The sequence below is a fragment of the Spermophilus citellus genome (genome assembly GCF_964194105.1).
Source record: "Spermophilus citellus genome assembly, chromosome: 5".
Taxonomy (NCBI): domain Eukaryota; kingdom Metazoa; phylum Chordata; class Mammalia; order Rodentia; family Sciuridae; genus Spermophilus; species Spermophilus citellus.
The window spans coordinates 116,783,470-116,810,553 of NC_138186.1; the positions used below are offsets into that span (position 1 = coordinate 116,783,470).

Genomic DNA, 27,084 nt, shown 5'->3' on the forward strand with positions numbered 1-27,084 from the left:
TGCGGCCAATTTGGAAAGCAGTATGGAGATTCCTGGGAAAGCTGGGAATGGAACCACCATTTGACCCAGCTATTGCCCTACTCGGACTATTCCCTGAAGACCTTAAAAGAGCATGCTACAGGGATACTGCCACATCGATGTTCATAGCAGCACAATTCACAATTGCTAGACTGTGGAACCAACCCAGATGCCCTTCAATAGATGAATGGATAAAAAAAATGTGGCATCTATACACAATGGAGTACTATGCAGCAATAAAAAATGACAAAATCATAGAATGTGCAGGGAAATGGATGGCACTAGAGCAGATTATGCTTAGTGAAGCTAGCCAATCCCTAAAAAACAAATACCAAATGTCTTCTTTGATATAATGAGAGCAACTATGAACAGAGTAGGGAGGAAGAACAGGAAGAAAAGATTAACTTTAAACAGAGACATGAGATGGGAGGGAAAGAGAGAGAAAAGGGAAATTGCATGGAAATGAAGGGAGACCCTCATTGCTATATAAAATTACATATAAAAAGTTGTGAGGGGAATGGGAAAATTAACAAGGAGAGAAATGAATTACAGTAGATGGGGTAGAGAGAGAAGATGTGAGGGAAGGGGAGGGGGGATAGTAGGGGATAGAAAAGGTAGCAGAATACAAGAGTCACTAATATGGCAGTATGTAAAAATGTGATGTGTAGCCGATGTGATTCTGCAATCTGTATTTGGGGTAAAAATGGGAGTTCATAACCCAATTGATTCTAATCTATGAAATATGATTTGTCATGAGTTTTGTAATGTTGTGAACATCCAATAAAAAAAAAAAAGAAAAAAAAAAGAAAAGAAAAACTGATTAAAAAAAAAAAAAAAAAGATAACCTGCCCCTGGGAGCAGGGGTTGTGGCTCAGTGGGAGAGCGTTGGCCTAGCCCAAGTGAAGCACTGGGTTTGATCCTCAGCTTCACATAAAAATAACTAAATAAAAATAAAGTTATTGTGTCCACCTACAACTAAAAAATCATTAGGAAAAAAAAAAGATAACCTGCCCCAGGAATTGTCCCTCCCTACAGGGAGTAATAAAAGTTGTTAATTATTGTCTCAGGGCTCCTTCCTGCCTGGATGACTCCATTGGCTCTTCTCCCTGCCCATCTGCTTCTCACCTTTTGGCCATCCCACAAGGGCCATCTCCTGAGCTTAGTCACAAATGCAGGAAAGAAAGAGATAAGGTGTGGGGGGGAGGCAAAAGAACAAAGAAATCTAGGATGTATAAAAGGGGCAAGACATCCTCACTTCGTGGGATACCAGGATACAACTATGGCTCCCTTCTCCCTTCTGGGAGAGGTGTGTGTTACTCCTTTTAAAGCAAACCCTGCTTTATATGCTTGACTCAGTGTGCTTGAGGGAGCAGAACTCGGCACGGATAACCGGTGATATCACCCAGTAGTCTGAATCAGGAGTGCACCACCACTCCCAGACAAAAAGCACCAGGAAATACAGGATTCCTTCATGTTCTACACATCACACTAATTTCAGTTGCCTCAGTGCCTTGCCAGAAGGGAAGAAATGCTAATGGTACCTTTTGTAGATCTGTTCTCTTTGCCTTTGCCTGGGCTCTGTTAAGAGTTTGTGGATTTTTCAGACTGAAAGATGCTTTTTTTCCTCAGGATTCAGGTGACATGTCCCCTGCCTGGTGCGTTTGGTAATTCCAGAGGCAGTACGGGACTTTGGGTACCATTGGGTAAAGAAGATAACCTCTTCACACAGGGCATGACCTCTATTTGGGTCCCCAGTCATCTTGTCCTTCCCCTGCATTGGTCTCATTTAAAATAGGAAGTCCTTGTTGTTCATTGTCATTATATGATACCAATTCAGCAGACATTTTTTTTGTTGTTGTTATACCATTATAGTCATACATAGTAGTTGGGTTTATTTTGACAAAATCATACATGCATGTAATTTGATTTACTCCCTTTTCTTACCCACTCCCTTCCCCAACCCCCCACTATTTTCCTTCTTCTATTTTATTGATCTTCCTTTCACTCATTTATTTATTTTTAATTTGGTAGCATCTCCCTGATTGATTCTTGTTTTATTTCTTGAGCTTTAGGGTTCTTGTTTAAGAAGTCAGTGCCTGCAACCAATCTTATGGAGTGTTGACCCTATATTTTCTTCTAACAGTTGCCAATTTTTAGAGGGTAATCTTGGTGAGTGGAGAGTCTAACCTACTTTTTTCCTACTATTTACAGTATATACATAAAGGTGGAATTCCCTGTGATATCTTTATATATGCACACAATGCGATTTTATTAAATTCAATTGCATTTCCTCCTCTTTCCTATCCTTCCTCCCTCTCAATTTCCTTTTTCCACTCCGTTGATCTTCCCTATATCTTCATGACATCTGATCCCTGCTCTTTTTTCCCTTATTTTGCTCTAGCTTCCACGGGAGGGAAAACATTCGACCCTTGATTTTTTGAATCTGCTTATTTTATTTAGCATGATGTTCTCCATTTCCAACCATTTATCAGTATTAAGTTTTTTGAGTTCTCTGTATATTCTGGATATTAATCCCCTGTCAGAGCAGTAACTGGTAAAAAAAATTTTCTTCTATTTTGTAGGTTCTCTCTTCATGCTGAAGCTGGGGAACAAATGGCCATCAATATAGTTAATAAACAGTTGGGTTGGATGGGGAAGATGGGGGCTGGTTGGAAAGGAAAGAAAAGAAAATCCAAAGCTGACATTTCCAAAGCCCTTCCCCCTCCACCCATTACCAAGGTGACCTGCCTGTGGGGAACATTTCCTCCCAAAGAGCTATTAACAAGCATCTCCAGGGCTGCCTGTTTGAGCAGATGTAGAAAGTTACACCTGGAGGGCTTCCTTCTCACCTTTTTGCTCATCTCCTGACCACTGGTCACGTAAGCAAGATGGGAGAAGAGAAAAGCAAGATAAGGGGTAAAAGGGCATGAGAACAAAGAAAATCTAAAATGTATAAAAGCTGGTATCCATCTTTGGATACCAACTCTGGACCCCCTTCTCTGGGGAGAAGTCTGTCTCTGTTCTATCCTTTAAATAAAACTTGCCTTCTATGCTTATCTCGGAGTCTCCAGTGTTCCATTGTCACATCTGGGGAAATGGAACTTGGCCCTGATTGGTTCTCATCACTGGTAGTACCAATGCTCTCAATCACTTCCTTTGCTGTGCAGAAACTTTTTAATTTGGTAGCATCTCCCTTATTGATTCGTGTTTTATTTCTTGAGCTTTAGGGATCTTGTTGAAGAAGTCAGTGCCTGCAACCAATCTTATGGAGTGTTGACCCTATGTTTTCTCCTAACAGTTGCCAATTTTAAGCAGGTGATTTTGGTGAGTGGAGAGTCTAACCTACTTTTTCTCTACTATTTACATAATGGTAATAAATTATAAATAACAACAGTCTAACCCGAATGTTCCTTCAAATTGCAAAAGCATGTTTTTTTAATGAAGTTGACATTATTTCTTGGAGACAGATAAAGTCCCATAGGCTGGATAATGGTTGCTGGGGAAGTCAGCCACAAGCTTTATGCCTCCTTTTTCAGGGATACGGAAAAAGAGCAAATGCAAAACATGGATGAAATTTATAAGATCACTTCCACAGAGAGGACCCAGCTATTGGAGAAGGAACTGGCGGTGCAATTGAGTGAACTGAAGTCTGAAATAGAAGAACAAGAGATCCTTCAGGGAGCAGCTCATCGAGCTTACAGGTAAATAGTAGGAGTGAGAAAGTGTGGTCCTCAGGGCTTTACCTCCCGCTCTTACCCCATAATCTCCATCAGTCCTCCCCGCTCTTTTTTTTTTTTTTTAACCTGGACAATGGACATGATAGACAAATGACGTGCAGCAGAAGTTTCTGCACCCCTTTCTTTCACCCAAATACTAACCAGGCTCAGACCTGCATAGCTTTTGAGCTCAGGCAGGCTCATGAGCATTCAGGGTGGTAGAGACATAGACCAATTGCCCATTTCTAACCTACTGCTCCCCCTAAAGTTTTCCTACATTCTAGATTTGTTAAGACAGGTTGGAACAATCCATGTCTCACTGAAGAAAGTGGGGAAATGTTCCTACATGTTCACAAACACTACCATCCTAAAGTTCCAGAAGCTATTGTAGAAATCATACTCCATAAAGAGATTTCATCTTATAACATTTTAACTGAGTTTGATCTTGATTTTGATGAGAAATTTAAAACCTGAAATAATGCTAAATATTTCATAATGAATTCTACAAAATGCTGTTGGATTAGGCATTCTTTTATAGGGTAAATGTTGCCAGTGAGAGCTATCAAATTCTTTTAAACAGGGTAGCCAGATCAGTCCCTAAGTGGAGAGTCTCATGGGCCCTGGATCTTCACATTTTTTTTGTTTCTGTTATAATTCATCAAAAGGAACAACATGAAAACTCTATTGGTTAGAGTAAGCACAAGGTGGATGGTGAGCAATATGGAGAGGAGATTGGAAGAGACAGTAACCAGGTGAATTAGTGCTTCATTCGAAAGATGATTCTGAAGAACTATTACTTGGTATGTGTTGTGATAGGTCTTTAAAGCTATTGCAGTTGTTAAGAGGAAATGGAAAGATTGTGACCCATGTAAGTCACAATTTCTCTCAAATTTGGTTTATTTATTTGAAAAATGAAATAAAAGAAAAAATATGTACCCAGGGCTGGGGTTGTGGCTCAGTGGTAGAGCACTTGCCTAGCATGTATGAGGCATAGGGTTCGATTTCAGCACTGCATATAAATAAAAAAAAAAATAAATAAATAAAGATCCATCAAAGACTAAAAACATATATTTTTAAAAAGTGTACCTTTCCTCCTTTATTAGGTTGTGAGGATCAAATGACATAATGCATGTTAAAGCATTTTGACAACTAGAAAAAAAAAACAAGTTTTTTATATGCAAAAATAAAATGTTGGTATTATTACAACTTACATGTCAAGAGAGTTAGGCAAGTGTAAAGGCTTTGGGAAAGCCCTTTTAGGGCACACTGAAGATGAAATAGCTCCTGAACGTCCTCCTACAGAGACCGGAAAACTTTCTCATGCTGGGGACAGTCACCAAGGAAATTAGACCAAGACTCTCTGGCTAGATAGACACAGCCAAGCTAAATCTACAGATTATATTCCCTGGCTTCCATCCCTCTATGTCTCTCTCTTATAAGAGCTTTCCACACCCTCTATGAGAAAGAAAGTCTTCTCTCTTCTCATCGGCTTTCAGTAAAACCTGTTCCCTCAAAAACCAGTCTCCTGAGCTTTAGTGAAGCATAATCAGCAGCAAAGCCTTTTCCTCCTCAGTTTCAATGAGAAATCCTGGGTACCCATATTTCTCTACTCCCCCAAACTACCCAGGATTGTTAGTGAGAATCTAACTTAATTCCAGCAAAGACTGAGCACCTTCTCTAGGTGCTCTTTGCCAGGTGCTGTGCTATGTTCCGGAGTCCAAGGAAAATGGAAATATCCACTCCCAATAACTATTCCCAGGGCAGTGAAAAAAAAAATCATCTTTCTTTCTTTTTCTCCACCTTCCCCTTCCTCCCCCACCCCCATTCTTTTCCTCATTTCAACTCATAAGCCCTGGACTTTGCAATGGTTGTGTTTCTTATGTGCTTGCTGATTGAATAAGTTTATGGCTGTATGGTAAATGGACAACGTTTGATGAAAGAAGGTGTGAATCTCTATTTGTGAGTCAGTGTACACATCACTTAGGATCACTAGCTGCTTTTAGGTCACTCCCAGGCACTTTGAGGTTTACTGAGAGGAACGATGTGATCTGAGTGAGAGGGTTGGGCAGCCAAGCCTGGGACCCTGCCCAGTCTCCCAGTTTGCCAAAAATGAGGAGCCAAGAGGGCCAGAAAGTTTTCTTCTGTTTTTTCTTTCCAGTAGCCCATCTCCTTTCTGGTTGGCCACTGCCTCTCCACCTCCTTGAGGCTGTGGCCAAGATGCAAGTTACACCTTTGATTTGTTAACATATTTACTCTCAAGCCCCTTTCAGAGTTTGCTTCTTTCTTTTCCCATCAAAGCCAAGGTACCAGGAGAAAGTTAGGGAGGCAATGCTCTCAGCTTCAGAGGGAGAAATTTGACACAAAGTGTCTAAATGAGTTGCTTAGGTTCATGCGGTTGACCAATCTCCTGTCAACCTCCTGTTCTTTTCACAGAACCACTTGCTGGCAAGTGTACAAACTAACATGAAGTTTAAAAACTTGTCTGTGGGACCCGGGCTGATGGGCCACACCTGAAATTCCAGTAGGTTGGGAGGCTGAGGCAGGAGGATTGCAAGTTTGAAGACAGCCTCAGCAATTTAGCGAGATTCTGTTTCAAAATTTTAAAAGTAATAATAACAATAAATAAAAATTCTGGGGATGTAGCTCAGTGCTAGAGCACCCTTGAGTTGAATCCCCAGTGCTGGAAAAACAAACAACTTATCTGTGAGGACAAGTAGAATCGTATGAAGAATAGGAACCTAAATTTCACTGCTTCTACCTCCCTCAAAATTTCTAGGTCATTTCATGTGTCCCAGAACTACCTGCTGTGGCTCCTTTGCCAATGTCTACAACATCCCATCTTGAGAAAGTGGCATCTGCATCAGGGTTACTGTCCCCTGGTGTTTCGATGTTGCTAAGCCTTGGGATGCATCTTAAACCCGATAGGGAGAGCCCTGCTCTTGCTGACCAGACCCCACCTGCTTACCTGGACCTGCAGCTTATGCTGCCTGCATGAGAGTCAGTGATGAGAACAGCTCATCAAGGCGGGGCTTGACCAAGGTCCATCAGGTTGCACCAGCAGGCATTTCTTCTAAGTCTGCTTATCCTACAGATCAATAGTCTTCCTGAGGCAGAAAACTTGGATACAATAATTCTTAGAGTGTTTCCTGTTTGGTATTTAAGGTCACCCTCACCCTCAGGTAATTCAGCAAGAACACAAAAGTAAAAAACATTTAAAAAATTTTACAAGATACCAGTGCTATGTGTCAACTAGGGCAAGAGGGAGATTTGGTAAAGCTCATTGCTTGTTAGAGAGATTCCTGGAGGAATAAAGGCAGGGGAAATAAAAATTCTTACCATATGTCCCTCTCTGGACTCTGGAGTAGGAAATAGTGAGGCAAATTATGAATAGAAGGACAGACCATGTTTGTGTGCGGGGAAAGGAGAGAGAAATTACCCTGGGGAAAGGGTTAGCCAATATCAGGTCTGTGAGAGAAAGATTCTAAGACACAAGAATGTGGCCTGTACATGCCCTCCATAATCTACTATAATATGATGTACTTATTTGAGAATGAGCCGTTGTGAAGAGTTACAGATTAATCAAGGCCTAGTTATAATCTGATTACAGCTTCTGTGATTACAGCTCTGTTGCATAAATCTTTCTGCAGCTCTGTTCAAATACCAAAGGACATCTCTTACTTTAGAAGAGAAAGGGAACTGGCACTTAAGAAAACCTTACAGGTGAGGGTAATGGTGGACCTTTTCAATACAACAATAAATTTGATTTTGCTAACTTGGAAATTTAGCAAGGAAAGTTTATTTTTGCAATCAAACAGCTGATGTTATTGACACTGTGTACGATAACAAAACATCCCAACAAAATATCCTGCTAAATAAAATCAGGCCGTTGTTTTCTTGGAGATTTGAAATTTTACAGTTCTTCATTTGGGATATTAAAATTAGTTTTTGGATTTAGGTGGCTGAGCCGAAGCCCCTTGTTATTCAGGCAGATGTCCTGCAGAGAGAGCTAGAGAGCTGCCTAAGAAGAGAGTACACACCTGAAAATTTGCCTTTGCTTCTGCTGCAGGTAAGGGTCCCTTTGCAATTCAAAAACACAGCTGGAATTTAGTAGAAATTTATGAACAAAGCCAGATTTCTGGTAGGTTTTCCTACACATGTGTAGTTTGCGGAACTTGGTTAGTGTGAGTGCAGTTATACCACACTGCAGTTCAGTTTAGGCACACTGTAAGTTCCTACTAAACATTTCCTGTGCTTATATGGGGCAATGCAACATTGAGACAGTTTCAGCCTTCCAGAAACTGTTGGCTAATCTAGGAAAAACATTTCCAGAAATTTTTCTTAAGAAAATAACTTAAAATGGAAAAAATTTTTTTCCATAAGATTATTCTTACAACATTGTAATAAAAGTAAAACAATTTGGAATCACCTAAATATCTACCTACCAGGATGAAAAAGAGCTTAGAAAAGCAGTATGGTACTTATTAGAATATTGTTCTACTATTTACCTTTTTTTAGCCTAAGGAATTATTGTTAATATAATATCAATAAAGGTGTATGTGATAATAGCAGTCAAATCATGTATAGAAGAATCACTGGGTGGATACAGACCAGAAAGTTAACAATCACTATGTTTGGATGAAGAATCACTGGGTGGATACAGACCAGAAAGTTAACAATCACTATGTTTTTATACTAAGCATTTATAATTTTTAATTTTTAAAATTCTTCATTCTTTACTCACGTGTTGTGAGTTAAATCCCCTATGCTTATGAATAAGTTCTTTTTTTTAAATGATATTGAGGATCAAACCCAGGGCTTTGCACATACTAGGCAAGCATTCTATTACTGAGCAATATTTTCAGGCCCAAGACAATTTTTTTTTTCTGTGCTGGGATTGAACTGACGGGTCCTTTATCACTGAGCTATGTTTCCAGTCCTTTTTATTTTTGTTTTGAAACAGGAGCTCACTAAGTTGCTGAGGCTGGCCTCAAACTTGTGATCTTTCTGATTTAACCTCCCAGGTTGCTGGGATTATAAGCATGTGCCACTGCACCCAGCCTCAGTTTTTTGTATTTTGTATTTTGAGTCAGGGTCTTGCTAAATTGCTGAGACTGGCTTTGAACTTGAGATTCTTCCACCTCACCCTCCCAAGTAGCTGGAATTACAGGTGTGAGACAGTGTACCAGCCACAAATAAGTTCTTTAGCAACTAGTTAGCAATTAAGTTAACCACAAAGAAACAAAAGATACTGAAATTCTATTTGCAAGTCGTACTGCTGTTGTTTACTTAGGATTATTTTTACCTACCACTTCTTGCATTCTTAATTCCCTTGTATGTATCAGTTGGTCTCCATGAAGAGAGCTGATGAAGAGGGTAAGATAATAGACATTTTGTTCACTTTGAGACATTTGTCAATGTCTGGAGATACTTTGCCCTGGGTGTTTTTACACATTCTGCCATGCCCAGAGCAGCCTCCCACAGCAAAGAATTATCCAGTCCCAAATGTCAATAGAGCTAAGGTTGAGAAACTCTAGTACACTATAAATCTCCATATATCATTTGCCTTCTGTTTAAAGAAAATCCTTTAACATTTCTTTAGTGCAGGTTTCCTATGGACAAATTCTCACAGTCTGTTGTTTTGCAAAAAATTATTCTTTTATTTATTTCTTTATGTTTTTTTTTTTGTGTGTGTGTGTGTGTGTGTGCATGTGCGTGTGATACTGGGGATTTGAACCCAAGACCTTTCACATGTCAGGCATGTGCTCTACCATTGAGTATTTCCTTTCATTTTAGAAAGATATTTTTGTTCAATATAGAATCCTAGGTTGATTTTTTTCTCTTCTTTACTTTTGTTTTGCATAATTTTTATTTCAGAACATAATGCATCTTTTTGTCCTCTGGCTGCTTTTAAGATTTTCTCTTAATGATCTTTAGCTATTTTATTATAAAGTGTATTATTTCTCTTACTTGTAGTTAGTTTAACTCCTTAGATTGTGGGTTTATTGTTTTCATGAGTTTGGGAAAACTGTTGCAAGTAGTAATCAACTATATTTCATTCATTATTTCTTCACATATATTGTCTGTCTGCAACCACTTTGTGGCACTGCAATTATACTCTGTTAAACCACTTCATATTGTTCCATAGATCACTGAGACTATGTTAAATTTTTTAGTCTTTTTTTCCCCCTTAGTGTTTCATTTTATACATTTCCTATTGCTGTGTCTTCAAGTTCACCAACTTTTTTTTTTTTTTTCAGTACTAGGGATTGATTACAGGGCTTGGCATGTGCCTTGCAAACACTCTGCCACTGAGCCACATCCCCAGTTCAAGATCACCAACTTTTATTATGTAACATCTGATCTGCTTTTAATACTATCCACTCAATTTTTCATTTTAGATACTTTGTTTTTCATTTACAGAAGTTCCAATTGATTCTTTTTAACATTTGCCATCTCTTTCTTTATTATGTTCACATTTTCCTTTCAATCTTCGATCATGCTGAACATATTTATATTAAGTTCTTTAAAAGTTCTTGTTTGAACTGGACATCGTGGTGCATGCCTATAGTCCCATCCACTGGGGAGGCTGAGGCAGGAAGATCACGAGTTTTGAGGTCAGTTAAATGAAGAATACAAAAGGAATGGGGATGTGATTCACTGACCCTGGGTTCAGTCCTAGAGCAGTGGGGAATTAAAAAGGAAAGAAAAGAAAACAATGTGCTTGCTTGTTAATTTAATCACCTTTGTCTTTTCTGGGTCTGTTTCTCATCACTAATTTTCTTCTGCTTAAGGATCATGTTTTCCTGCTACTTTACATATCTAATAACTTTTTTAAATTTTATTTTTAGTTTTAGATGGACATAATATCTTTATTTTTATTATTATTTTTTTAATGTGGTGCTAAAGATCGAACCCAGGGCCTCACGCATGCAAGACAAGCGCTCTATCACTGAGCTACAACCCCAGCCCTCTAATAATTTTTTTTAATATTTATTTTTTAGTTGTAGTTGGACACAATCTTTGTTTTACATATTTATTTTATATGGTGCTGAGGATCAAACCCAGGGCCCCGCACATGCTAGGTGAGCGCTCTACCACTGAGCCACAATCCCAGCCCTCTAATAAATTTTGATTGCTGAAAATTGTCAACTTTTCATTCCTGGATGCCAGAGTTTGTATTTTCCTTAGAGTGAGTGTTGGAATTTATTCCAGCAGACTTTTAAGTTACATATCAGTTTAATCCTTTTGAGCTTTGCTTTTAAGTTTGTTAGAGTGGGTTTAGAATAACTTTACTATAGTCATAGTTTGTCCTTATTACTGAAGCCCCTGTTGTGTCCTCTGAATGTCCTGGGTTCCAGTGAAGATCCGGTACCCAATGAAGCTCCTTTGCTCTGGCTGGGTGGATCTTGAACATCTGTTCAGTTTACAACACCCAGTCAGTTCTCCTTGGTGCAGCAATGTGGAGTTTCACCCTCTACACCCCTGGCTAGATATTCAGCCACAGACTTCAAGGGATCGCTGCGGATTTCTGGAGTCCTTTCTCTACCTAGTTTCCCCTCTCTAGTATTCCACTCTGCAAACTCCTGACTCCACTTACAAATTTCACTTTCTCCCTTCTTAACTCAGAGAGAATACTTACTCTGCTTGGGATTCCCTGTTCCTTTCAATGTCTCAGAAACTGCAGGGTGACAGGAGTCTGACATTATTTGTTTCCTTCTTGAAGGTGTTACAGTTCTATTCATGGTCAGAAAACAATTGACTTGTATATTTTTTCCAATTTTCTTTTTTTATTTTAACATTTTTTTTTTTTTATTTTTTGGAAGTGGTTAGAAACAATACCTTTATTTTATTTATTTATTTTTATGTGGTGTTGAGGATTGAACCCAGGGCCTTGCATGTGCTAAATGAGCGCTCTACCACTGAGCCACAATCCCAGCCCCTATTTTTTCCAATTTTCTACTTGTTTATGATGGAAGGACATGATAGAGCTAGTCCCAGTTATTCTATCATAGCCAGAATTATTTTTATTATTAGAAATAAAACATTTTCAAAAGATTATTTAATCTTTTTTTTTTTTCAGTATGAGGATTGATGATTGAACCCAGAGGTACTTTACCACTGAGCTACATCCTCAGCCCTTTTTATTTTGAAAAAGGGTCTCCCTAAGTTGCTGAGGCTGGCCTCAAACTTGTTATCCTCCCGCCTCAGCCTCCTGAGTTGCTGGGATTATAGGCATGTGCTACAATGCCTGGCTTATTTAACTACTTTTTAAAAATATTGTTTTAGTTGTAGTTGGACACATACCGTTATTTTATTTATTTTTATGTGGTGCTGAGGATCGAACCCAGTGTTTCGCACATGCTAGGCAAGCTCTCTACTGCTGGCCACAATCCTAGCCCCTAACTATTTTATTTTTTAGTTGTAGATAGACAAAATACCTTTATTTTATTTTTATGTGTTACTGAAGATCGAACCCAGTGCCTCACACATGCTAGGCAAGCGCTTTGCCACTGAGCCATGATCCCAGCCCTTATTGAATATTTTTAAGTGTAAATAAAACTTCTGATCTGAGGTTAAAAGCTTTAATATTACCTGTATTGTACTTTGCATTTTGAATCATAATTTCAGTTCTTAATAGAAAATTAAAGCCTACATTGGATAATTTGATAGACCTTAATATCACTGCTAAGATTGTTCTATAATTTATAAATGAGCTTATAAACTATTCACTTGGCAACATATCAGGAAAATTTAGAAGTCTCTACATGTTTTATTTAAGTTTGAATGGTATCATAAGCCAGACTTCTTAATTTTATGGTCTTCATGTAGAAAAGTACATTTTTCTAAAACAATCAGCGTTTGATTTACCTATTATTTGTGTACTTTCTTTCCCAACTTTTTAAATTTGTGTTCTTAAGAATTAAGTCATTCTTCCTATTACAATAGTGTTCTGCTAAGTGCTTTTTTTTTCTTTTTGGTTAAAGTATTACACAGAGAGAATTACCCAGTTGGCCCAGTGTAAATATTTACACATGGTTAGGTGGAAGAGGTTTTGCCAGCACAGTAAGACCATGGAGCAACTTTATCCTCTTTACAAGGTAGGAAACCATGAACAGTACCTGTGGGCTATTTTTTTTCATATATATATATATATATATATATATATATATATATATATTCATTCAATACACGACAGCGGAATGCATTACAATTCTTCTTATACATATATACCACAATCTTTCATATCTCTGTTTGTATATAAAGTAGGTTGACACCCAATTTGTGTCTTTATACATGCACTTTGGATCATGATGTCCATCACATTCCACCATCCTTGCTAATCCCCTGCCTCCTCCCTTTCTCTCACTCCTCTCTTCCCTATCTAGAATTTATCTATTCTTCCCATGTTCCCCTTCCCTACCCCACTATGAGTCAGCCTCCTTATATCAGAGAAAGCATTCGGCATTTGTTTTTTGGGGGATTCGCTAACTTCTGTAGGCTATTTTTTTATGATAAAAATAATGGTCAGTGAGCTTGTGCATGTTTTTAAATCACTGATAAAGATAGGAAAGGAATCGATTGGTGCATCTTCTGGCCTGTTCTGATAGTGGCAGAAGATAATGGTTCCTATTTTTAAGAATGAGATATGAAGAAAGTTTTATATGATAGAATATGTGTGTTTCTCTCTAGACTTGGCTTCCGCTGCTGTAGGTGACAGCTCAAAAGCTGAGTCCAGTAACTAAATCTCCTCATGCACTGACTGCAGTCTTTCTCCTTCAAAGTCCTAATTAAGAATATGAACACTGCCTTTATCAGTCAAATTCAGAATATAGTGGAACTTTGGGATTCACACTTTATTTGGCCCCCAGACATCATTCCCCTATGCTTGGAAGCCAATGGCACAGAGAATAAGGCTTGCCAATGCCAAGCTCTGTCTTCCTATCTCTCTTAAACAGAAACGAGTTGGCTACATTATGCAGGAATACAGTGATGCTGTCCAGAGAGCTGAAAGATTATCCATTGCTCGAGAAAACTTCCTTATGGGAAAAAAGAATCCTCCTAACTTAGTGATGCTGGAAGATGTGACAATTTACACAAGGTGGTTAGTGTGTCACCTACACTCTTTCAGGACTGTTCACCACTATCTGCAGGTATGTCAGATGCTCACGTGACTCTGTGGTGCACTCCCACGAATGGCCACCATGCTGTTTTCTCGCATCTGTCACCTAGCGTTGCCTTGTCAGGGTTTCTGTACTCTACCTGCTCTAAAAAGGACAGGAAAGCAATGAGTCACTGGAATTTTTTGAAAAACTTGCTCCGTTGAAATCACTGCATTGATTCAGCTCTTTCAAAGATGGCTCAGATGTACTGTTTCCCATTCACTCTGTAACTTCCTGTTTTCATCCTGTTTTCTGTTCAACCGGAGTCCACTTTGTTAGTCAGCAATGTTTAATGAGGTTCTGACAGCTACTTGTCCTAGGCCACACAGCAAAATGTGGTCTTTGCTGAAAGGTAATGAGGTCCCAGGCAGGCAGGGCAAGTAAACGTTTACTGAAATACAGTGGTGTAAGACAAAGTAAACTAAGCAAGTATAAGGTAAAGGCACAGAGGAGAGGACCTAACTCAGGCTGGAGGGTCACAAAGGAGTTACATGATTACATTTCCATTTTAGAAAGATTATTTTTTGGTTACCTAAATCTTTTCTTACTCTTTTCCTCCTTATCTCAGTGACACCACTGAGTTCAAACCAGAAACCTGGCCATCACCTGACTTGACTTCTTTTTCACGTCTAGTCACTGTGGGCTACACCTCTAATACCTCTCCCCACTCACATGGTGGTATAAATATCTGCTCATCCATTTAGGTCCTCCACCAAAACATGAATTCCAAGGTGGGGAACCACCTTGTTTCTTTTTATTTATTTCTTTATTTTTGTGGCGCTGGGGATTGAACCCAGGGCCTTATGCATGTGAGGCAAGCACTTTACCAACTCAGCTACATCCCCAGCCCTTGTCTCTCTTTATATCATTAGTACCTCGCAGGGCTTTGTCTGTTTTGGTTGTGTGATTGGTGTAGAACTGGCTGGAGGTTAAGGTCACCCAGAGTTGGTAACAATACTGGTTTCCCATTTTCAAATTTAGTTCCTCATCATTAGCAGATTCCTAAGGTCCCATCTCTAGCTCCCCCCTTTCCTATCAAAGCAAAGTGCTGCTCTGAACCTGAGTCTGGAAGCTTCCCTGAGAATCAGGTTGATGTGTGGCTTATGGTTGTACCCCTCTGTAGGCCCTCCAGTATTTGCCCATCTCCAACATGCTGAGTCCAGCTGACAACCAAGACCCCGAGGCTGGTCAGGAAAATGACAAGGTCTGTGTCAATGATATGGATCCCAACATCCAGGGTCCTGCATCTTCTGGCCTGGTGGATACTAGCATTTCAGGTAAGAAATTAGTCTTCTTCCCCCTAGGGTTATGTGGAGAAAAGAAGATTGTGTTTGGGGGCATGTGCTATTTTGTACCATGATCTTGCAAACATTTTTCTATGTATCAAAAGTTGTATCTTCCTCATGAACAAATGTTAAGTTCATGTTTTCTGATGAGAAAAATCGCTAACCACTTCCCTTAGACATTTTGATCTTTGTAATTCACAAATTAAGAGAAAGGGAAAAAATGGACTTGACATCAGGAGATTTGGGTTCTGGGGTTGTTTCTGTCCTGCTCATCTAGGCCTGCATTTCCTTGGGCCTCAGTTTACTTTTACATAATAAGCCTTTCAGATTAAGTGATCTCTAGTGTTCCTTTCAGTTTTAAGATCACACAATTCTAAACTAATTATTCATCAGAATCAATTTCATATAGTCTTCCTGGTCTTGTGTTACAGATGGTCACTGATGTAACGTAGAGTACCATTCTTGCTTAGGGTATGCACAGAGTGTCCCAGGAGCACCTGGGAGTGGCAGCCAACCTCAGTAATGGGGATCTCAGAAGTTTTCTTGATGGAGAGGAGGGGAGTTCCAGCTGGGTCCTTAGAGTTGAGTAGGAATTAGACACAAGATGGTGAAAGCTCTCACCTTCTTCTCATTTGTTGATTAATGTTTAAGTGATATAATTCATTTGCCACAAAGAACTCTGGGCAGGGATGCTTCCACTTAGTCATTTCCCAAAGATCTGTTGGGTTCCTCCTGCAGGCTGTGAGAGGCTGAGGAGTCCTGTCTCTCTCCTGCAGAAATCTAGCTCCGAGGACTTGTCAGATACACCTGGCCAAGTGTGGTGCTGATTATAAATGTGGCAGAGAAGGTTGGGCAAGGGGCAGAGGAGGGCCTACCTTTAGTTATCTCCAAGGATCCTCTGAGGTTCTACCTCTAACTCCTTCCTTCCCTATCAAAGCAAAGTGTTGCTCTTGAACCTTACCTGGATGCTTCTGTGAGAAATGAGTTGATGTGTGGCCACCTGGTTGTGCCTTTCTGTGGACCCTCCTGTATTCTTTGGCCTTCACGCTCTTGATTTTGGATCTTTTTCAGGGCCAATGAGAACAGATGCTGATTTCATCCTGCCCCAACACACAACAGAAACAGGAGAACTGAAACCTCAGCTGAGGCTCCTGCTGTCACACTTCCATATCCCATACGACCTGCAGGAGCTAAGGAACTCTGCTAAGGAAATGGAACTTTTTTCCTTGGTACTATATGTACTCTTTTTTAAAATTTATTAGTTATTGATGGACCTTTATTTATTTATTTGTTTATATGCGGTGCTGAGAATCAAACCCAATGTCTCACACATTCTAGGCAAGCACTCTACCACTGAGCCACCACTCCAGCCCCTATATGTACTCTTAATAAATCTAGATGTCCGTGAAGGAAAACACCATTATTTGCCACCAAGATGCATATTTATATTGCCAAGGTTGTTTCTAGAATGATAAAATAGTAATAGGTGACATTTAGGTTGGCAGTTAGGAAAAACTTACTTTCCATAAGAGGAATGGGACCCTCCAATGGCAAACACAGAGGAACTGTAGGATTTTTTTTTTTTCTGCAGAATTTAAAGAAAAGGCTGGGCAACAGTCTGTAGGAACTAAACATGTAGCCAAGATCTGGCAAATTTGCACGGTAGAGCCATCAAGTGTCTAAAGCCCTCTGATTCTCAGAATGTGTGGCAGTACTCTCCTTGTTGACAAAATGCTTTATATTCAACAAAGTGTACCTTGTGTCGTGAGGTTTAGAGTCACAGTCTTCTCTGCTGTAACACAGAGTTAGCTGGGTGTGGTACCACATGCCTATAATCCCAGTGGCTCAGAAGGCTGAGGCAGGAGGATCATGAGTTCAAAGCCAGCTACAGCAACAACGAGGTGCTTAGCACCTCAGTGAGACCCTGTCTCTAAATAGAATACAAAATAGGGCTGGGGATGTGGCTCAGTGGTCAAGCACCCCTGAGTTCAATCCCTGGTACCTCCCCTCCCAAAGCAAAACAAAACAAAAACAAGAAAACACAGTGTTGTATAACCTGAAAAAGGAACTCACATCATCAAAAGCCATGTTAAAACTTGTTGCAAAAGGAAAAACAGGAGTATGGGTGAAGAGCATCGGATATAACAAAATTTTTCAGCAAATGTTTTGACAATAAAAATAGTTTTCTACCTCTAGCTGATATTATTTGCAAATGTATATATTTGCTAGATAAAAGTAACAAATGGACGGATCCAAATGGGCAAAAATCAAATCTGAGTGTTCTGGATTGCTCTTCATATGACAAGGGCTACTCTCTCCTCTATCATCATTTGTTTGACCTTGAAGTTGCCCTTGCGTTTGTACTTGTTCTTGCATCATTTTACCGGGATCATTTCCATCATTTCCATTAGTAACGCAGTTCAGTGAAACCAGTGGTATCACATTCCTCCAGTTTCTTTGAAGGTGATGATGCTTAGCTTTTGTTTTTCTTTTTGTGTCCCAGCAGCGCTGTCCTCACGGGGCTTCTAGGGAGTGTCCTCAGCCTTATCATCACCAAGTGTTATGAAGGGCAAAACACAGAACAGGAATAGGATGGTATTTAAAAAGAACAGAATAAGTAATAATAAGTTGTAGCACAGTAGACTATTATCAATGATAAACAAGAGGACACAGGCCAGCTGGGCACTCCAACAAAGCAGCCTTGTTCCAAAGGACAACTTGTCTCCTCCATGTAGTGATAGTTGCCATTTGATTTTCTTATTATAGTATTATGTGAAACGTTAACTGTGCTCCTGAGCTAATCAATCATATTACAACAACATTTTTGTGTAGGGAGAGTTCTTATGTTTAGATACTATTTATTCTGGTATTTTAATGTCCCTGGAGCAGAGTCAGTTCAGCAAACCCAAAGCCTGCTGCCCAACACTAGTTTTTCTAAAATCAAACTGTTTGGAATACAGTGCTTCAGCCCATTTAGATGGCTATAACTCAGTGGCTTATAAATGAAAAGAATATATTTTTTATACTTGTGGAGACTGAGAAGTTCAAGACCAAGGTAGATACAGTGTCTGGTGAGAGCCTGTTTTCTGGCTCATAAATGGTGCCTTTTTGCTGTGTCTTCACATGGTAGAAAGGCATCTCTCTGGGTTTTTTTATGTGACACTAAAGCTATTCGCCACATCCCAAAGGCCCCACCTCCTAATACCACCACCTTGGGGATTAGGATTTCAATACACGAATTGTGTAGGATCATAAATAAATATTCAGACAATAGCATAATCATGCCTGTTCATTTATGTATTATCTATGGCTGCTTTCACTACAACAGCAGACTTGGGTAGTTGCAACAGAGCCCCTGTGGTCTGTAAAGACTAAAATACTTACTATCTGGCCCTTGAAGAAAATGTGCAATTCAGTCCTAATCTAGCACTGTCTTGCTGAATTTCCCAGTGATGAATATGTTGGCTGCTCTGACCTGTAAGTTAACCAGTAGTCACCTATGGCTATTGAGCTCTTGGAATGTGGCTACTACAACTGAAAAACTAAATTTTCAAGTTTACTTAATCTTTTCTTTCTTTCTTTCTTTCTTTCTTTATTTATTTTTTTTTGGTACTGAGGGTACCGGACCACTGAGCCACATCCCCAGCCCTATTTTGTATTTTATTTAGAGACAGGGTCTCACTGAGTTGCTTAGCTCCTCGATTTTGCTAAAGCTGGCTTTGAACTCACGATCCTCCTCCCTCAGCCTCCAGAGCTGCTGGGATTACAGGTGTATACCACCGTGCCTGGAAGTTTACTTAATCTTTAATTAATCCACAATTAAATGTTACAATGCCACATGTGGCGAGGTGCAACTGTATTCGACAGCCACAGAAGCACCAGCATGCACTGGAAGAATATTCAGCTCTGTAACTCACAAACTTGCTCACTCACTTCAGAAACCATTGTTGAGATCTTAGTATGTGCCAGCACCATGCATGGTGGGTTCTTTGTATGTGCATGTGCATGTGTGTTTGTCCGTGTGTATGTACATGTATGGTAAAATACATATAACATACAATTTGCCATTTTGAACATTTTAAGGAGATGGTTCAGTGTCATTAAAGACATTACACTATTGCATCATGGAGGTGCCATCACAGGGCCAGTGGACCCTGGGGCCACTCAGGAGAATAAAGAAGGAAATGCTCAGCAGTTTGGTAGTAGGAAGTCATGTCATAGAAAGCATTTGCAGCCTCAGTCTGGGAGTGAGATGTGAAGGGAATAGGCCAAGGCACCTTAAGAAGTTTTAAGAGGTTCTAGCATCTGGACTCTTCTTTCTAGTAGCATCCCAGTCAGGCTTCTGAGAGTAGGATATACTTGGCCTTTGGATGATCTATTTTATGAGGTAGTCAGAAAAAAGTCAAAACATTTCCAGATGTGGACAATGTACTTCTCACATTTAGGGCCCAGCTCAAAATACACACAAATAAATATGCTAATGTATTTCCAATCTTTGAGCAGACATTCAGGATAAGTGACACAAACACAGTTATGGTAAGGAGCTGACTGCACATGTGCCACACAGCTACATCCATGTAAGGTCCTATTGCTATCACAGATTCCTGTTTTATGAATCAATTTGACTCCAGGGCTATTTCAAAGATAATCAGTAGCTGTTTTTGAAATTGCATATCATCCAAGACTTTTTTTTTCACTTCTCTCTTCTAAATCTTATTTAGGTTTTCCAAAAATTTCAAAGCATCTTCACAGAGCAACAGAGAATGCAGATGTTTCCAGACTACGAGGCTGGAACAGCTAAAGCAGAGAATTTGTCAGGACCACCTAGAGCCCTGAAAAAGAGAGCCAACTGGATTTCCTTTATAAAGGTAAGGGGGCCTATGGTGACAATCACCTGCCAGTGATGTCAGCAGTGTCACAAGATTTTCCTCCAACCAGGCCAGGCAACATGGTAGCACCAGGTCTATCTGGTCCCTGTTGCCCCTTCTCCTTAGTGCCCCCAGAAGATTCCTGAGAGGAGACCACACAGAGAACTTGGCCTTGTGCACTAGGCCTCCCAGCGCTTTGGCTGCCTGTGTGGATATTAGCCACGCTGATGTGCCTCCTCTGGAAGTTCCAGATACCTCTGTCCAGATCCAAACTCCCTTCTTAAGGTTAAAGATCTCCAATACTTGGAAAGAACAAAGAATAATGCCCAAAGATGTAATTGACTCGTGTAAATCGAACTTTTTATTTAAAAACTAGTATTGGGTAAATACTTTGTCAGGCACAATCACTTGTGCTGGAGAAGCACAATTAGTAAGAAACATCTAAGTAAGAAGATTAAATAAGATGATTTTGGGTAGTGCTAAGAGCAATCAATTCTCATTCTGTGTTCTAGAAAGGAACACTGCTTTAGTAGATACCACATCATATCTTTCCTAGGGGAAAGGCAGGGGGTTAGGTTCCTGTGATCCTCTGCTCACAACATTAATCAATACATAACTTTATTTTGTGTGTGTTCCTGTTTAAAGACACCTTATTTATATATATATATATATATATATATATATATATATATATATATATATATATATATATATATAATTTAAAGGTTTTTTTTTTTAGTTTTTTTTTTTTCAGTGCTGGGAATCAAATCCAGGGGCCACACACATGTGCCAGGCATATGCTCTACCATTAGGCCACATCCCCAGCTAATATATATTATTGATTCATTAGCACTAAACTCAAGGTCAATAGCACTCTGGCTCATTTAATAATGAAGCATATCTAATGTATTTTCTCTATAGAGAACATCACAGCGTTCTTGTGCTTAGGAACACTAGACAACATGCTCTTGGACTCTGCTTAGGGACCATTTTAACAATGAAATTACCAACAAAAAGCATGGAAAAATGCAAAAAGTGTGTCTCTAAATAGACTATGCAAAGGATTCTTCTCTCTAGTATCCTTTAAAATTAGGAGAAGGCACCATGTTGCCTCAGCTGGAAATGTGAGCAACTCCAGTTGTTCACCACTCTGTGCATGATTTTGAAGGACTATGACAGTTCTACCAGTGTCAAATTTTGGGTCACAAGTAATTTTTAGTGAGTAGGTAAAATTGAAAGTATGAAATCCATGCATGATAAGGATTAATTGTATTATGAGGGAAAGAAAATTTCTTATGATTCTCATTGTTCACTTAGACTGCTTTAACAAAATAAAAATAAATTTGGTAGTTTATAAATAACAGAAATATATTTCCCACAGTTCTGTAGACTGAGAAGTCCAAAGTGGCATTGCGATTGGGCTCTGGTGAGGGCCCTCTTCCAGGTTGTAGACTACTGATTTCTTGCTGTGTCCTCACAAGATAAAAGGGACAAACTTTCTCAGGCTTCATTTGTATGGGCACTAAGTATATTCATGAGGGTTCCACACTCACAAACTAATTATTTCCTACAGACCTCACCTCCTACTAACATCACCTTGCAGGGTTATATTTCACAAGTGAATTTTAGAGGGACACAGATATTCTGAGCATAGTCTATTCTGACCTGTGGACTGAAAGGAGAGAAATCAAAGATTGGGTTTGGGACCTGCACACAGGTGGTCAGCCTAAAGGAGGGTGAATTTTCTGTTTTAGATTGCTAAACTTGACATATATATATCAAGGAGATAGTTGGACAAGAAGCTAAAACCAGATATAATGAAATATTACTCAGCCATAAAGAGAAATGAAATTATGGCAGTTGCCAGTAAATGGATGGAACTGGGGAATATCATGCTAAGTGAAATAAGCCAGTCTCAAAAAAACCAAAGGCTGAATGTTCTCTCTGATACACAGATGCTAACTCACAATAAGTGTGGGGAGTATGGAAGAATAAAAGTACTTTGGATTAGACAAAGGGAATGAAGGAAAGAGAGGGGAGAATGGGAATTTGAGAGTTATTAGCATACCGATGGTATTTACAAACACAGAACTTTTTTGTGTGTGTGGGACTGGGGATTGAACCCAATGGCACTTAATCACTGAGCCACATACCCACCCCTTATTTGTTGTTGTTCTTTTTAGTTATACATGACAGTAGAATGTATTTTGACTTATTATACATGCATGGAGTACAACTTTCTGTTCTTTTGGTTGTAATTCCATGATGTGGAATTACATTGGTCGTGTATTCCTATATGAACATAAGAAAGTCACGTTCAATTCATTCTACTATCTTTTCCTATTCCCATTCTCCCCTCTCTTTTCTTCATTCCCTTTGTCTAATCCAAAGTACTTCTATTCTTCCCTACTCCCCACACTCATTGTGTGTTAGCATCTGCATATCAGAGAGAACATTCAGCCTTTGGTTTTTTGGGGATTGGCTTATTTCACTTAGCATGTTATTCTCCAGTTGCATCCACTTACTGGCAAAAGCCTTAATTTCATTTCTCTTTATGGCTGAGTAATATTTCATTGTGTGTATATACCACATTTTCTTTATTCATTCATCTGTTGAAGGGCACCGAGGCTGGTTCCATAGTTTAGCTATTGTGAAACTGATCTGCTATAAATTGATGTGGCAACAACACTATAATATGCTGGTTTTCAGTCCTTTGTGTAATATACTCCCTTTCTGATATTTTATTGAAAGAGACGCTCTCACTGAGTTGCTTAGGGTCTCCTAAATTGCTGAGGCTGGCTTTGAACTTGCAACCCTCCTGCCTCAGCCTCTCAAGCCACTGGGATTACAGGCATGTGCCATTGCACCCGACAACAGAACTAGTTTTTGAAATACAGTTTGTTAATGTGAGTCATGATGTTTTAAAATGGAGTTGGGAAGAGTCCATGGGTGAACTTCTTTCTCTTATTTCATGAATAAAATGCAATGCCCAACCGTGATGGAGTCAGGGTGCCTCCTGCTCATAGATTGTGTACTGCAGACAGAGAACTGCTATCTCCTTCCATGTATTTGTGATCCCATGCAGACCCTTCCCAGGATATCACATGTTCTAGCAAACCTAGTACCTAGGCCAGATCCCACTTCAGAAAGTCTTTGAATCTTTTTGTTTGCAGCTTTTACTGAAAACCATCCTGTTATGTTGCAACTTTATGTGAATATGTTTGTCCACTAGATCAAACCAAAATGTGATCCTTGGCAGAAGAATATGTTGACCAAACTAAAAGAAAGGAGAAGAATAGATGTATTAATGCAACTCCAAGCAAAGTTTTTGAAGGTAAGAAAAGAACTATGTTCTCTTGTAGATAAAATTCATCCTCGCAAAAAAAAAAAAAAGGAAATTTCTTTCCCTTTTGAAAAATGTTAGCATGGATTCAAAGTGAAGGCTGTATTTGGAACTTTCTAATCCGTCCAACTTTAAAAATCCTGTTAGCTTTCAGTAGAGAATAAAAATTGTCAAAGGAGCTAGACTTTAGCACAGATTTATTGTCAAGTCTCTGTGTGATATTAGTCTAGTCATGAAACCTCTTTGAGCCTTAGTTTTCTTATTTGTGAAATACAAATATTGGACTAAATGATTTTTTTTATTATGGTAGATATGCTTAACGTAAAATTTACCATCTTAACCATTTTAAGTATACATTTCTGTAGAGTTAAATGTAATGACATTGTTGTGAGCATCTGCTCACAATAGAACTTTCTCCTCTTTCAGAACTGAAACTCTATACTCTTTGAACAACTCCCCATTCCCTATCTTCCCTCAGCTCTTGGAAACCATCATTTTACTTTCTGTTTTTATGAACTTGACTACTTTAGATACTTCATATAGTGAAGTTATACAGAGTTTGTCTTTTTGTGGCTAACTTATTTCATTTAGCACAATATCTTCAAGATTCGTCCATGTTAGAACATGTGTCAAAATTTCCTTCCTTTTAAAGATTCTTATAAATGTATACCACATTTTATTCATCCACTCATCTATTGATGTACATCTAGGTGGCTTTCACTTCATGGCTACTGTAAATAATGCTGCTAGAGGTGTGAAAATATCTCTTTGAGGTTTTGGATATATACCCAGGAGTAAAATAGCTGAATCATATGTTAATTCTATTTGTGATTTTTTTTGAGGAAGCTCCACAATGCTTTCCATAACTGTTACACCATTTTATAATTCTACTAAGAGTGTACAAGATTCCAATTTTGCCACATCCTCAACAACATTTGTTATTTTCTGGGATTTTTGAGGTTCTTTGTGATACTAACATGATATAGTAATACATGTATCCCTGAAGTTGATGTTAAATTCTGGGGCCATTATTCAATTCCATGCCTCCAGAATCTGGGGAGAGAGATCCCCAGTCTTCTTGTTAGGTCGACATACTCTGTTCTGGGTGGAAAAGCCACGATTCAAGGAAGGATATAAGCCCAGTTTTATGTCTGGTTTCTCGTTCTGCTTCTCTGCTGCTCCTCCTCCATCTCATAGCAATTCCTTCAGTGGACAGAGTTTCACCTAGAACTGATAAATGTTATCATTTCATTGGTGCTACAACACTTGTGCAAATGCTACCTGATACTGCCTTGGGGGTGGTCACAGAATTTTAAATGAGTTACTATGCATATTTGAATATTTATCATGTTGAGTGAATGAACATGTTTGGGTAATCATGATGCTTAAATTCAATGTTATTTTTAATTGAATAAAGTCCCCATCTTGGGTTTCTTTCTTGTTCGTGTGTGTGTGTGTGTGTGTGTGTGTGTGTGTGTGTGTGTATGTATATGACCAAATGCTAGCTGAGAAGAAGGGGAAAATGTTTCTGCTAACAATTCCTTCTCCTCTCTGTTCTACCTAAGATCTCTAACCCCAAGCGAGTAATGCAAGTACTCCAGGATCATGCTGCCAAGATAATCATGCTGTCTCCGCACCATCCGTCTTTCATGTCTTCCCAGAGTTCGCCTCAGTGCAACTATGACCAGATCTGGAAGAACATTTATAGCAATGTCAACCTCTACCAGGTACCAGATGAAGAAATAACCAATATGCCAGGTGTGGTGATACATACCTGTAATCCCAGCAGCTCAGGAGGCTTAGGCAGGAGGATCGTGTATTCAAAGCCAGCCTCAACAACTTATCAAGGCACTCAGCAACTCAGCAAGATCCTGTCTCTAAATAAAATTTTAAAAGGGTGGGGGCTGGGGTTGTGGCTCACTGGTTAAGCACCCCTGGATTTAATCCTCAGTATAAAAAAAAAGGAGGAGAAGAAGAAGAAATAATCAATATGCCCTCCTTTTCAACCTGTTTGCAGTTCTGAGAAATGTTCGTTGATGGTTTTTCTGTGACCCTCTTATGAAAAGCTTTATTACCTAGCCAGGCTTATTTTCATTATAAGAAAGATTAAGTGCCAATAGAAAAGAGGAATATAAAGAGGTATAATATAATATATTTCTGCCAGGACATAGACTACAGCTTAGCATATCAGTGCAAGACTGCACATCCTGGTGATCAGCCCCCAGTGAGCTGGGCAGTTATTAACTACTGAGAGTGTCTGGGGGAGGCAGTCCCCTCTGGCCTGGTGCTAGTGGGGAAAGCCTCTTGGAGGAGCAGGTAATGAGCTAGGCTTGAAGCAAGTGAGGAGCTTAGACAATCGGTGGGGGAAAAAGTGAGGAGTGCATTCAAGGAGGGACACCATGAAAGATGATGCAGAGGAAATACCACACATGTTGCAGTCCAGCTGGTTGAGTAGAAGATTCATGAGGAAATATAGTGAAGAGACCTTTTTTTGTGGGGGAGGGACTGGGAGAGACAGAAACAGAGGTAGGTTGTGAATTTGCCCATAAATCCCAGATGAGGGAATTTGTGATTAATCCTATAAGAAAAGTGACATATACAAAGGCATAATTTTTAGGAAGATTCATATGGCAGCTGGTGTGTGTTGGATTCCTGGAGGGAGAGGCCGAAGGCAAGGAGGCCAGTTAGGTAGCTGCCGTTTAGGATGGACATGAAGTTTGGCAGTGAAAGGAAGTCTCCGCACAAAGCTAGTGGGCGTTTGTCTTCACAGTACCACCATGTTTTTGAAGGTATAACCTACTATTATTTATTTGTCACTCAAAGGGAAGAGTTTCCTGTCGTTTGCTTATTTAAGATAGGAAGGGGCTGGGGATGTGGCTCAAGCGGTAGCGCGCTCACCTGGCATGCGTGCGGCCCGGGTTCGATCCTCAGCACCACATACAAAGATGTTGTGTCTGCGGGGGGGGTGGGGGGGGTGGGGTGGGAAAAGTTGTCCATGTTAAAAAAAAAAAAAGATGGGAAGATCCTGATGTGTTTATGGTCTGTGAGGGAGGGGAAATGGAGAAGAAGAGGTGGAGGAAATGAAAGGGGGAAATGGAGAGACAGATGACTCTGGAGAAGGAGGGAATGGGATGAAGAAATCAGGTAGAGGAATAATTTTGAAAAAGGGAGAATGATATCACTTGCCTTGAAGTGAATAAGATAGAGAATTTTTAGGTGCAAAAAAGTAAGATGCAGGTACTGATGCCTGGTTCTGGCTGAGAGAGAGACAGAGAGAGAGAGAGAAAGAGAGAGAGAGAGAAACAGAGAGACGGAGAGACAGAGACAGAGGAGGCACAATTTGTCGGCATTACTGAGGTGGAAATTCAGAGTGGCCTGTGTCAAGGTGGGTCACCATGGGGATGGCCACAGGACCATCAGTGAGAGAAGACTATAGAGATGAGCACATAGCCAAGAGGCCCCACTTAAAGCAAGAGGACATGAATTTGTTGTGAGCCCATTTTCCACAAATTCTATTACTTTCAACCTTAGCAGTAATCATAGAGTAACTGAAAATTGTCTGAAGTCAAAGTTGTGGGGAAGTTGATTGAGTAGATTGCTGGACAGAGGAGCCTCTCCTGGCCTATCTTCCCAGGCTGGGGATGCGGGTGAATGAGACCTGAAGTGGTAAGGTGAGTTGTGGAGTGGCTGGAA

General features: G+C 39.6%; 1 protein-coding gene across 1 annotated transcript in view; it reads left to right on the top strand.

The window, feature by feature from the left end:
- Positions 1–27,084, top strand: part of CEP57L1 (centrosomal protein 57 like 1) — a 237,698-nt gene that overhangs the window by 92,080 nt on the left and 118,534 nt on the right. The window contains exons 2-11 of the mRNA XM_081294808.1: positions 3,555–3,719; positions 7,382–7,454; positions 7,690–7,800; positions 12,719–12,832; positions 13,691–13,885; positions 15,018–15,171; positions 16,252–16,409; positions 19,902–20,048; positions 23,281–23,382; positions 24,957–25,118. Of these exons, the coding sequence (XP_081150934.1) occupies positions 3,555–3,719; positions 7,382–7,454; positions 7,690–7,800; positions 12,719–12,832; positions 13,691–13,885; positions 15,018–15,171; positions 16,252–16,409; positions 19,902–20,048; positions 23,281–23,382; positions 24,957–25,118 (1,381 nt within the window). The remainder of the gene's footprint in view (positions 1–3,554; positions 3,720–7,381; positions 7,455–7,689; positions 7,801–12,718; positions 12,833–13,690; positions 13,886–15,017; positions 15,172–16,251; positions 16,410–19,901; positions 20,049–23,280; positions 23,383–24,956; positions 25,119–27,084) is intronic.